This window comes from Hippocampus guttulatus, chromosome 6 (assembly GCF_054856545.1).
Source record: "Hippocampus guttulatus isolate MCC_2025c chromosome 6, RoL_Hgut_1.0, whole genome shotgun sequence".
NCBI classification, from domain to species: domain Eukaryota; kingdom Metazoa; phylum Chordata; class Actinopteri; order Syngnathiformes; family Syngnathidae; genus Hippocampus; species Hippocampus guttulatus.
In genome coordinates, this window is record NC_141266.1 from 18314289 (window position 1) to 18326868 (window position 12580).

Consider the following 12580-nt stretch of genomic DNA (forward strand, 5'->3'; position numbering starts at 1 on the left):
TTTTGGCACACTTTAGTCAACATTTCAGACGTCCGAATATGTTTTGCAGTCAGACTTGGTGTTGTGGGAAAAAAACTGTTTATGCAGAGAGGCACACATGTGGAAAAGTCATTTGCAAATGCACAGGGAGAGGAAACGTTGAGCCTATATGAGCTGCTGTAGGAGGTCAGCTGGAGTGGAAACAACAGTCAGTCAGTGGGGGAATGCTGCATAGGTGTCAAACTCAGGTCCTGGAGGGCCGCTGTCCTGCATGTTTTCCAAGTCTCCCTGTTGCAACACACCTGATTCAAATGAACAGGTTCAATGTCAGGCTTCCAGAGCTTGCTGATGATCTGATCATTTGAATCAGGTGTGTTGGAACAGAGTGACTTGGAAAACAGGAAAAACGCTACTTTAAAAAAAAAAAAAATTGGTCCCTGTAGTGCAGATTTTCACCTAGCACGAGTGGGTGTGGAACGTTCACTGTATTTGCAGTTGCTGCTTAAGGAAAATGAAGTTTTAGGCTAAAACTTCATTTTGTCTAGGATAAAACTTTTAGCCTAGACACATTTTTTTTCTGCGTCCTTGTATTTCCGTGCTGCTGAGAGTTGTCTCTCGAACAGGAAGTGAGCCGGACGGCGTTTTGACGAGCGTAACAGATGCGAACATACCGCGAAGCTCTGGAGACGTCTGGCGCGGTTTCTAGGTCGAGGGAGTCATCGGAATAAATTGGACGTAGTGGCATGTAAATACCACTGCGAGTATGAATACATATCATAAATAAGGTTATGTGTCCGTTCACGTTGCCATGCATTGTTTACTTGACATTTTGGAAAAACACACGAAAATGCTGAAACCGCAAAACATGAAGCGCGAAGTGACGAGGGATTACTGTACCCTTCTTAATGTTTTGAAGGGGAATGTGTGAATTGTCATCAATGAAGGAATCATTTGGCGGTATAGAACGCCACCTGGAGTCCACAGAGATTATAACAAAGAAATGACAAAACTTTTTATTTTGGGCCTTACAGCTTGCAAAATGTTCTCCATATTATTGCTTTTCTTTTTCAACACAAATTTATTCATCCAATTAAAGTATATTCAACAACAAGATACCACGAATTACATAGGGCAGGGTCAAGGAAGGAAGCCACCACATATTAAACAAAATAAAGACACAATGCATCCACAGTTCAGTTCAAAATTAAGCTCCAAGAATGCCTCGTGACCTTAAATACCCCTTTCTAGTTTAAATGCAAAAATATCAGATTGTCACTATAAATATATTTTACTGCACACATTTGTGTTAAAATCACACTCTAAAATGCTCAAAATGTTGAAATAATACTAAAAGTACAACAGCAGACACAAAACAAATGTCAAAACACAGCAAAATAAACAGTCCATGTTACACTTAAGAAAAACACACAAAAACATCTACAATGTCAATGTAACTGAAGTACCTTTCTCCATTCACGGACTTTTGAATTCAAAGCTAAAATATTTCAAAAGTTGGGATTTGGTGAGTTTGAACAACCTTTCAGAGGTGACAGTGCCGTGGGGTTTAGTGGTCTAGACCAGCCGACAAAAACATGCCATGGTGTGAACAAGCTTATTAAAACACATTTTTCTTGTTAAAATAACCATTAGTTTTTTTAACTAAGTGTTTTACGTGGCCTGACCACACTGTTAATGGCAAACAAGCAGCCGTAAGGTAGATGTTTTATTCAAGACATCCCCACGGCTGTTTAATTGAGGAAGAAAGCACCAAATAGCTAGTGCTTCACCCTTTCCTAGTAAGATTAGGTTGGAATTTCGTTGTTCTCTTAGAAGACCTGCACATGACTATGCAGGGACGTGGTGTTCCCTCCGCAGTCCACATACTGATACATCTCCTGGGACACCTGCTCGGCGTGGCCAAAGTACGACGTGGTCACGGTAACCCTGGTTATTAAAGAAAGGAACAAATAAATTTTAAAAAATCATCCTTCAGTCCACAGAAAGGTTATTATAGCTAATGAAATAGCAAACTAAAATTTGAAAAAAAAAAGTATAAATTTGGAAACACTGAAATAAAAATGCTTTTCAAATATGAAAATTAACTGAAACAAGTCTGTACGTTTTTAAAACTAGCTATAATTTAAGGGACAATGTCATCTGTTTTTGTCTTTATCAAATAACATCATAATGATTCAGAGTTGATGATAAATGTAGTTATTTGGGTATTGCTGTACATCTGTACAACAGTCATTGGAGAATTGTAGTTTACTTAACTTTATTACACAATACTTAGTGACCTCAACAAATACTCTGTGTATAAAAAAATATATACAGTATATACTGTATATATAAATAAAAACAGAACAAAAGCAAAAGACAAAAAAGTAAAATCTAACAAACCTGCTCTAAAAACTAATTGAAAGAAACTGAGTTTTAAAAAACCTAAGAGAACAAAATAAAATATGACGAAAAATCCAAAACCGTTAACCCTGGTCCACAGAAACATATTTCCAAAAAAGCTCAGAAGTTGCTTTTCTCGGACACCCTGTCATGTAAATTAAGAGGGGAAATTGACCTGAACAAGTACGACTTGGCAGCCAGCGTGTGGACTGAGGCTTTGGGTTGGCATGGCCTCATTAGAGCGCCTCGTTGTCACGGTGTGGAAAATCACGGCGATGACATGATAGGATATATTCTATCCACCGAAGGAGTTAAGATAATAGATTTTCGCTGCCCAAATATATGTTTCTTTTGTGTTGGCATAAGAAACATAGCAGATGATGTTGTATCCATTTTTCCAGGCCGAGTAATGGCATATTTGATTGACAACTCAAGTGTGGTCTGGTTTGAGCACATTCAGCAAACTTGTGCGCAGCTTCGGAAAATAGAGAAAGCTGTTTGGCTTTTCGCAATATCTTAGTTGACAGTCCAACAGCTATCAAAAGTACAGTATGTTCAAGTCCTACTTACTGCATCGTGACCACCATGTTGTGCACTCTGATGGACTGCAGCGTGCAGTAGGCGCTGTGGACAGTGAGACAAAACGTTAGGAAGTTTTAACAACAATCCATATTGCACAGAATAATACACTTTGAGGAACATCAACTTACAACATATTTAACTCCGCCGCAATCACAGTGGGAATTGTGTAGTCAATCTGTAAAACACAAACAGATTTTTTTTTAACTTGGGGTTCAAATGTGAGTAGTTTAGAAATGTTAGTGGGGGTTTTTTTCCTTTAGCAATTTACTCAAAGTCTAAAATTTGCAGAATCTGATCTGCTATGTGTATAAGGCTGTGCTGTACTATCATTGATTGATGGTTTGGACCACTAGAGGGCGGTAGAGGCTGATTTTTTTTTACTTGGACCATATTAGTTATTCATCTGATATCCTTCAGATCTCAAAAGTCTCATATTGACAGGGGAATGTGTCTCTTATGGGTTAGGCTTTTTCTTTACCACGCAGTTTGAATGGGGGATGTGTGTGCTGCAAAGAAGATGCTACGAGAAGTAAACTGTGACCGTAATTTACAAGTTTTTGCTAAGTTTATTTACAATTTTTTTTTATTTTTTATGATGGCGCCCCCTGAGTGGCTGCCTCTCCAGCAGCGCATATCCCTGTTTGAGTTTCTTTTCGTCCTTTTACTTTATTTATTTCTTCTTCCCATTTTGTTTTGCATGGTTTTGTACCCCAAACCTACGGGGGGAGAGGGGCAGCTTCATTTCTGCTCATCTCCTTTATTTGCTTTAATCTTTTTACGTATCCTGTGAACGGAGATCCCGATGGCACACGCAACTCCATTGTTTACAGTAAGGACCAGCTGTTAGCATGGCGGGCTAACAGCGGGCTACTGGCCGGTGACAGACCGGATATCCCACGCGAGTTGAAGAGGAGGAGACGAGGGTGTCGAGCCGGGAAGGACCGCCGCACAAGGAGGAGAAAGTACAGACATGTCCTCCCGTCCGTCATCATGGGGAATGTAAGATCGCTCCCTAACAAGATGGATGAGCTGGCGGCGCTAACGCGACATCAAAGGGAGTACCGAGAGGCTAGCCTGATGCTACTCACGGAGTCGTGGCTAACAGCGATCACTCCGGACACACATGCCGAGTTGGACGGCTTCCAACTCATACGTGCGGACAGGAATGAAGGGAGTGGAAAGAGAAAAGGTGGGGGACTGGCTGTTTTTGTGAATGACAAATGGTGCAATCCGGGGCATATCACGATCAAAGACAAACTCTGCAGCCGGGACATTGAGCTGCTAGCCATTAGCCTCAGGCCCCATTATCTCCCGAGGGAATTCTCACACGTTATAGCTGTGACAGTGTACGTCCCCCCGTCGGCTAATGGTGATGCAGCGCGTGATGCCCTGATGACTGTCGTGAGCAGGCTGCAAACACAGTCCCCCAACGCCCTGCTGATCATCTCTGGGGACTTCAACCATGTCTCTCTGTCGTCCTCCCTTTCAACCTTCACGCAATATGTAACCTGTGCCACTAGAGACAATAAAATTTTGGACTTGTTTTATGCCAATACCAAGGAGGCATATAAACCCCTCCCCCTCCCCCCTCTTGGAAGAGCAGACCACAACTTGGTATTTCTCGAGCCTGTGTACAAACCACTGGGGCACAGGCAGCCAACTGTGACCAGAATGATCAGGAAATGGTCCACGGAAGCTGAAGATGCTCTGCGGGACTGCTTCGACACGACCAGGTGGGAACTCTTCAGCGAGGTTCACGGGGAGGACATTGATGCACTCACTGACACCATCACGGACTACATAAACTTCTGTGAGGAGAACACCGTACCCACCAGAACTGTGCGGTGTTTTTCCAACAGCAAACCATGGATTAATCCCGACATAAAGGCCCTCCTGAAGGAGAAGAAGAGAGCTTTTATGTCGAGAGACAGAGAGGAGCTGAAGGCCGTGCAGATTCGGCTGAGAAGAAAGATCAGGGAGGGGAAGAAGATATACAGGATGAAATTGGAGGACCAGTTGCAGGCCAACAATGTCACTGGTGTCTGGAGGGGCCTGAAAACCATCTCAGGCCATGACAGCCCAAAGACATTGAGAAGGACAAGAACTGGGCAGATGGACTGAACCGTTTTTTCAACCGTTTCGACCAGTCGTCTGTCCCTTCCCCCAACCACCAACTGCAACCACTCTCACTGAGGACTTCTTCTCCTCCCCCTCCTCTTTCGACCAGCTCTCATCAACCCAGTCTGCCACCTGGTTCCTGCCTGTCCGTCATAACAGAGCAGGTGAGGAACCAACTGAGGAAGATGAATGTGAGGAAGGCAGCAGGTCCAGACAAGATCAGTTCCCGGCTCCTCAGGACCTGCTCTGACCAGCTGTGTGACATTGTCCAGCACATGTTCAACCTGAGCCTGAAGCTGGGCAGAGCTCCACAGCTGTGGAAAACTTCGTGCCTGGTCCCAGTGCCCAAGACCCCCATCCTAAGGAGCTGAACAGCTACAGACCGGTGGCGCTGACGTCTCATCTGATGAAGACGCTGGAGAGACTCGTCCTCGCCCACCTTCGACCGCTGGTGAGCCCGGCACTGGACCCGCTGCAGTTTGCCTATCAGCCTGGCATCGGGGTGGAAGACGCCATTATCTACCTCCTCCACTCAGTGCTGTCACTGTGAGAATCATGTTCTTTGATTTCTCCAGTGCCTTCAACACCATCCAGCCCAACTTGCTGGGAGGCAAACTGCAGAACGCCGGAGTGGACCACCATCTCACAGCATGGATCACAGACTACCTCACAAATCGGCCGCAGTACGTGAGGTTGCAGAGCTGTGAGTCGGACAGGCTTCTCTGCAGCACTGGAGCGCCGCAGGGGACTGTTCTGGCTCCATTCCTGTTCATCCTCTACACCTCGGACTTCAGACACGCCACTCCAAACTGCCACCTTCAGAAGTTCTCCGATGACTCTGCGATTGTTGGCCTCATTACAGAGAGGGACGATCGGGAGTACAGGGGAATGACAAAGGACTTTGTGGACTGGTGCCAGCAGAATCTCCTCCAGATCAACCCTAGGAAAACTAAGGCGTTGGTTGTGGATTTCTGCAGGAAACAGTCCTCACCAGCACCGATGAACATCCAGGGTATGGACATAGAGAGGGTGACCTCCTACAAGTACCTAGGTGTTCTTCTGAACAACAAACTGGACTGGTCTACAAACACGGACACCCTGATTAGGAAAGGACAGAGCCGACTCTTCCTACTCAGGAAACTGAGGTCTTTTGGGGTTCAGGGGTCGCTCCTTAAGACTTTCTATAACTCGGTGGTGGCCTCGGCCATCCATTATGGCATTGTCTGCTGGTCAGGCAGCATCTCAGCCCGGGACAGAAAGAGACTGGAGCGACTGGTCAGGAAGGCCAGTTCTGTCCTGGGCTGCTCCCTTGACACTCTGGAGGACGTGGGCAACAGAAGGATGCTAACTAAGCTAAAAGCTATGATGGACAGTCCCTCCCACCCTCTCCAGCCCGCCCTGACAGCACTAGGTAGCTCCTTCAGCCAGAGACTGTTACACCCGCGCTCCAAGAAGGAGAGATACCGACGCTCGTTCCTACCAACTGCTGTCAGGCTGCTGAATAAAAAATAGCAACAATAATATTAATAATAATTAAATGATGTGGAAAACAACTGTAAATAGCACTGCGATTTATCCATTTTGTATTTATATTGCACTTAATTGAACGGTGTTTGTTTGTTTTTTCTTCTTCTTTCTGCCTACATTCTTGCTGCTGGAGGCTGTAAATTTCCCCAGTGTGGGACAAATAAAGGATATCTTATCTTATCTTAAAAACCAGACGTATCTAACATGGTCATTGAGGAGCTGGCTGACTAATTTATGATCGATAAGTAAATTGAATGGCGTAACCTGGGTCATGGTAGACGTACAGTAGCACAAAGCTAGCATAATACTGTAGCATGATTTGTAAATGAGCCTGGCGTAACACTGAGTGGTTCTTTTGGTGACTGATACTTTTTTTATCTAGAATTTATTAGGCTACATTACATAGTCTACTTTGTTATCGAGAAAGACTGATTGCTCGAGTATGACTTTTCACGCTGTCGTCGACTCAGCATATTGTGTTATGTGTTGCAATGTGTTTGGAATGTGATTTTAAAAATGTGTGTTTTAACAAGTTCAAATGTGTTTGAATGTGGGGAAAAAAAGTTCAGTATAGTCTCTATTACAGATTTTTAACTATCAGTCGAAAACATATGCTCTTCATAAACCGGACTGTACCACTTTTGCTGTGCTTAAGGAACACCGCTACAGACCTGTCGCTGGTCCAGAGGTACGATGACAGTACTGTTGTTGAACTTGGCCTTGCCGATCACTGTCTTGGCAAACTCCACTTGGGCGGTGATGTTGGTTACCGTTATGGCATAATAGTTGTTATTTGTGATGTTCAGAGTATTCTGGATGGAAGAGGACAATGTATAGAAGTGAAATTATTGCTATAATGCCACAATACTCACTGATTACTGATGTTTGATGGGTCGACAGTCTCTGTGTGAACTTGAGCTGAACACGATTGCTAGGAAACACTTGCTAATGTATAACAACAAATCTTCAAATGCTCACTGCTTTAATAACTTGGGTTAAAATTTGCAGTATTGTGTGGTCGACATTCTTTGGCCAAAAGTAATACAAATACAAGTTCATCGAGGTTGTACTCCTAACGCCATGTCCACATGTGCTAGTCTGTGTGTCGTGTATTCATGTGTGCCTGTTGGCTGAGGTTTTTTTTTTCCCCCAAACCATCCTGTGCTCGCCTTTAAGGCGCTTCGTCTTCTGGGGTTGTCTTTTATTCCTCCCCTTCCTTCTGTTTTTTTCTTTTCGTCTTAGAAAATGGGTCGCTGTAAAAGGCAACCCGGTGTACTCTCGTACTGTTGGTCATTGTTTTTCTGTCTCCTGGACAGATTGTGTCTGTTCCATTTCGTTGCACCATGTAGTGTAATGACAATTAAGCTATTCTGATTGTGGAATGTGATTGATGAAAGTGAAAAGGAATTATTTGCGGTAACGTTTGGAAAACCAGGATGACAATGATGATTTCCTGAACAATTGATTCAAATTAGATAAATTCCTGCGCAGTGGTCAGGCATCAGTCAAAGCTTTAATTCAACGGCTTTTAACAAAATAGAAGAATCAGAGTGCGAGGCAGCAGAGCTGGCAATCTTACTGTAATATTGAGATAGATGATGTGCTTCTCGTGATCGTAGCCCACATAGGCAGACTTCACGCCCACGTAGTTGACGTTGATGGTGCGAGGGAACAAGAAGAAGACGGCAAGGCTGGACAGCAGTAGGCACAGGCACACCGATATGGTCACGTAAAGCTTTCTGCATGTCAGACAAAACAGAAGTGAGGAAAAGCCAACAAACGTGTTTGTTTATCAGTACAAAAACACTCACGTCCTACTTGGCCTCAGCCTTTGGTCGCTGTAGGGGATCAGAGCCACCAGCTGATTCTCCTGACCTGGTCAATGAGAAAGAAAACAACGAGAGCAGTTATTGTACAGTAGAGGTACGCAGACCATTGTGTATGATGTACAGCGAACCTCTGTTGTTTATATCGTGGTGCAGCGGTCAGCTGTTGTGAATTTGCCATTCGGCTCCTTCAACGGTTGAACAAGTTCAAGTTCAGCTTTGTAGCTTGCAGGTCTGTCATGGGTGCCGCTCCACTAACGGTCGTGCTCTGCCATGAAAGCGCACGCTTGCACTTTCAGGTAGCATTGATGCCTGTGCATTTTTTTTTTGTTGTTGTTGTCGGGGCCCCGTGTGTGGCTTCTGACGGGTGGCAGCGGAACAGGATTTATTTTATATATTTTTTACTGTTACTACCATACCGATTAAAAAGTATATACATGGCATATTACGCACATGCATGTACCTGGCTGTTTAATTTTTTGATCAGTGGGGAAGGCCATTTTGTCTTCTCAGGTCATGCTCATTCATCTCTAGATCATTTTTGAATCCAGTATCAGTGTTTCCCAATGCCGCACCTTCCTCCGCGAAATGTGTGGCCATAATTGCCGGGTAAATCTAATCTGAGCTGCGAGCCAAGTTAGCTAAAGCGCTGCAACCCCAAACACTTCCCGCAGCACCGACATATTCCATCTGTCAGGGCAGCTTTATTGTGACGAGGTGCAACAACAACAGTGCATGTAACTGTGTATCATTGACATTTTCGACGAAATGAATGGAACAATTTCACTGTCAACGCCTGTTTTTTTTTTTCTTCTTCTTAATTTTACCAAATGACGGAATTCCGTCATGTCGAACAGAGGTATTTTAAGGCCTGATAACAATCCGGTCTAACTAGCGATAGTTGGCTAGATTTTAAAAGAAGCTAACATTGATACATTGCCCTGTGTAGGCAATCGTAAATGAGCTGTTGTGGTCTAAATTGCATGTTCCTTGTGAAGTGTGAAATGATTCCCAAACCATGAACGTTGTGTCTTCTTTCCAGCTGGCTCACCACCATTTTGCCATCTTATTTTCACAGAGTGCTGAGTGCAACTTTCCGTCATATTATTTTGTGTGTAAAAAGGGGTACTTCGAAGCTGCGAGGCAGAGATTCTATTTGGACCTTTTTTGTAATCTAATTCTTCAAACTATTTGATTATTTGCTGTAACCCTAGGAAGTATCCCAAAGTAAGAATGATGGATTGGTTGAATGCACTGAAGAGTAAGTTTGGAATATAGATATTTTTTTACCTCGTGGGATGCGACCGGTGCCCTGACACGTGGGACAGGTCACGCTGTCTCGTCCGGTGAACTCCACATAGGGAAATTGCGACACATCGCCGTTCTTTGCGTCCTGTGCTGGCGTCTCATCGTATTCGTCAGTGTTTGGCATCAATCCCTCCTGAGTGTCCTCTTTGTGCCTGGCCAGCATTGACTGGGACTTCCCCATAGCTGATGACCTCACTATATAATAGCACACAAAAAACAAATGCACATTTGTGGCAAATGTGCTACAAATAAGTTGATTAGTGAACTATGCCCGTGAAAATGGAGGCGAGTGTTGAGTCTGAAATGTCTCCAAAGTTGTGCAAACCTTTTTCCTAAACACTGACAGTGCCATAAGTTAAAAAAAAAACAACGATTTGAGTAATTACCCTTTTTTAATGATCACTGCCCTCTCCGCCTCAAAAAAGGAACAGCCTCAAGGAAGTATACACAGGAAGTTACAAATTCAGATCAGCTTCAGACTCTAGGAGAAGCTGTCTCAACAAGGAGGAAGTTATGTGAAATATAATCAGTAAAACCTGACTGCACGTTATTCGCAATGTGAACAATAAGCACGGCCTATTTTATTGTTTTTACGTGGTTAGAAACGTTTAACAATGAGCACCAGCGACTCTCAACGGAATATACATAGTTATGCTAAATATGTGTTTCTCACATCAGTTGTTTTGTGCTAAAATTGCAAGACAATGCAAGCGTGTCTATCCCATGAGTGTCATTAGAAGCCATTTTGTATTCTGCAAACTCAAAATGGCAATTTGCAGTTTTCAAACTGCTGTCACTCTGAGTTGCTGACCAAAACCACAGACCTCACTAACGTGGACATGCTCAGTAAACACGCTTATCTTAACCACAGCTTCTACGATGCAAATGGAGTGTCGCAAAACATTAAACGTTACCTGGACTGCGTCCGTGTAGGACACCACCGTTACATTTAGGCTTATTTTGTCTTGAGAGCTGTCTAATCCTGTCTATAACATTTGTTGTTAACCAGAGGTAAATCATCCGGCCAAGGAAACCAATGTAGGCCTGTCACAATACCACATTTTTGGGACAATATATTTTCTCAGAAACCATTACAATAAACGATAGTATCTGTGATGTGTTTCCATTTTCTAGTTCAAATGAAGTTTACTGTTTTTTTAAATGAACTTGTTCAGTTCATAGTTAATATAAAAAAATATTTGAACTCCATCGTTTCAAAAATGAACTATTACATAGGTTTTTTTTCAATGTGTAACAATACTATGGTTTATAACGCTCAAAATACAGGCATTTGCTCCATTGCAGCTGCAAGTTTCATCCTACAATCTCATGAGGAAAAACTTGTTGCTTGAATACTCATTTTTTTTAAAAAGAGGAATTAGGGACTGTCGTCTTTAATATGCAAGCACAAATTTAATCTAAAGTAGGAATCAGGCTGAGGTAGGAATGAGCTGTCACACACACTCTAATTAAACCCCCCTCTCGTCTTCAGGCTCCTGTAAAACACACACACACACACAGACCTACCTTCGTTCATTGAACTCGTTCTGGTACAACACCCAATCTTAGAGAAGAATAATTCAAGTAGACATCCTTTTTATGAGTATGTGACCAAACCCAGAAAACGTGAGCTGTGTTGTTTGTAAGGCGAGCCCGAGGGCACTTCAATTCTAATTGAAAGCAGAGTGAGGTAGAATGTCACAAGGGCTGCGTCCTGAGGTAGATGAAAACGGGTGGATTCATCTGCTTCACTATTATAACACGAACGCAATATAATTTAGAAACCTCGTGAACTAGCACATAGAACACATTATTGCAAAGAAAATTCTAGACTTGACTGCCACTTAGGGGGGAAAAACAGATGCATTAAATGGGGCCAGGGAGGCACGATATTTTCCAAAACATCACATTGATAATATTCTACCGTCGGGTCAAAAAGACAGTTTTAACATGTCAGAGCGTGTTTTTTTTTAAACACCTGCAAAGTCCACTTTTAAATGATTGATTTATTTTGGGAATATTAAAATTGTTTGTAATATTGTAATTATTTTCACGTGGTATAATAAGTCCTCTGCATTGTTGTTGTGGAGGTGAGACTTTTGGGTAATGGGTTGCGGTGAACCATTACATACACGACTTAACATGTTAAACAACAAGAAGCTTCGGCCCAGTCTGCCGAGCTCTTCCAAAAGCTATGGACACGGTCCGGGAACACTAAATCCCGCCATCTTAAAATCATCGCTCCAGTTTCCTTGTAAGCTGTTGACTACAATTTTAAAGATTTTCTCACGGTAACCGAGATAATAAAGTGATGTCGTCACGCTCCGATGACAACGAGCAACCGTTTCTCACGAGACAAACGTAGCAGGCTCAATGGACGACATAGACTCTCTTCTTCATCTATAGTTTCCAATAGGGAAACAAAAAAGGTTAACAACGTGCCGTACGGATTGACTCACCCGTATTATCGTGCTTTATTTTGTGGAAACGTCTGTCATGCGGTTGAAACGCCGGATTTGTTGTGTTTCTAATCTGCAGGCGGGGAGAGCGAAGCTATCTGGAACGTCCGCCTCCCTTCTCCCCATTGGTCAGAAAACCTCCTACACTCGTGACGTCACATTCCAGCGTCAATATCAAATTAAATGCAGACGGTGAAATAAATTGCAAAGGGTAAATAATAATAAATCAATACTATTCCTTGCAGAAATTAATTGGAATAGGTTTAAGTAACTGCAGCTATGTCAATTTTATTTTTATTTCAAAGGTTGTCCCTATTACAATTAGATGACATACATATAGCCATTTAAATAATATAAAAGACACACCCACAAACAACACAC

General features: G+C 43.0%; 1 protein-coding gene across 1 annotated transcript; it reads right to left on the reverse strand.

Moving 5' to 3' along the window:
- Positions 1-977: 977 nt before the first annotated feature.
- Positions 978-12321, reverse strand: tmem106ba (transmembrane protein 106Ba). The gene is made up of 8 exons (XM_086113848.1): positions 12200-12321; positions 9723-9935; positions 8418-8481; positions 8186-8345; positions 7278-7418; positions 3090-3136; positions 2950-3003; positions 978-1923 (listed from the first exon to the last, which is right to left on the reverse strand). The coding sequence occupies exons 2-8, from the start codon at positions 9919-9921 to the stop codon at positions 1806-1808; spliced, it is 783 nt and encodes a 260-aa protein (XP_085969974.1). The 5' UTR covers positions 9922-9935; positions 12200-12321; the 3' UTR covers positions 978-1805.
- Positions 12322-12580: the final 259 nt, after the last annotated feature.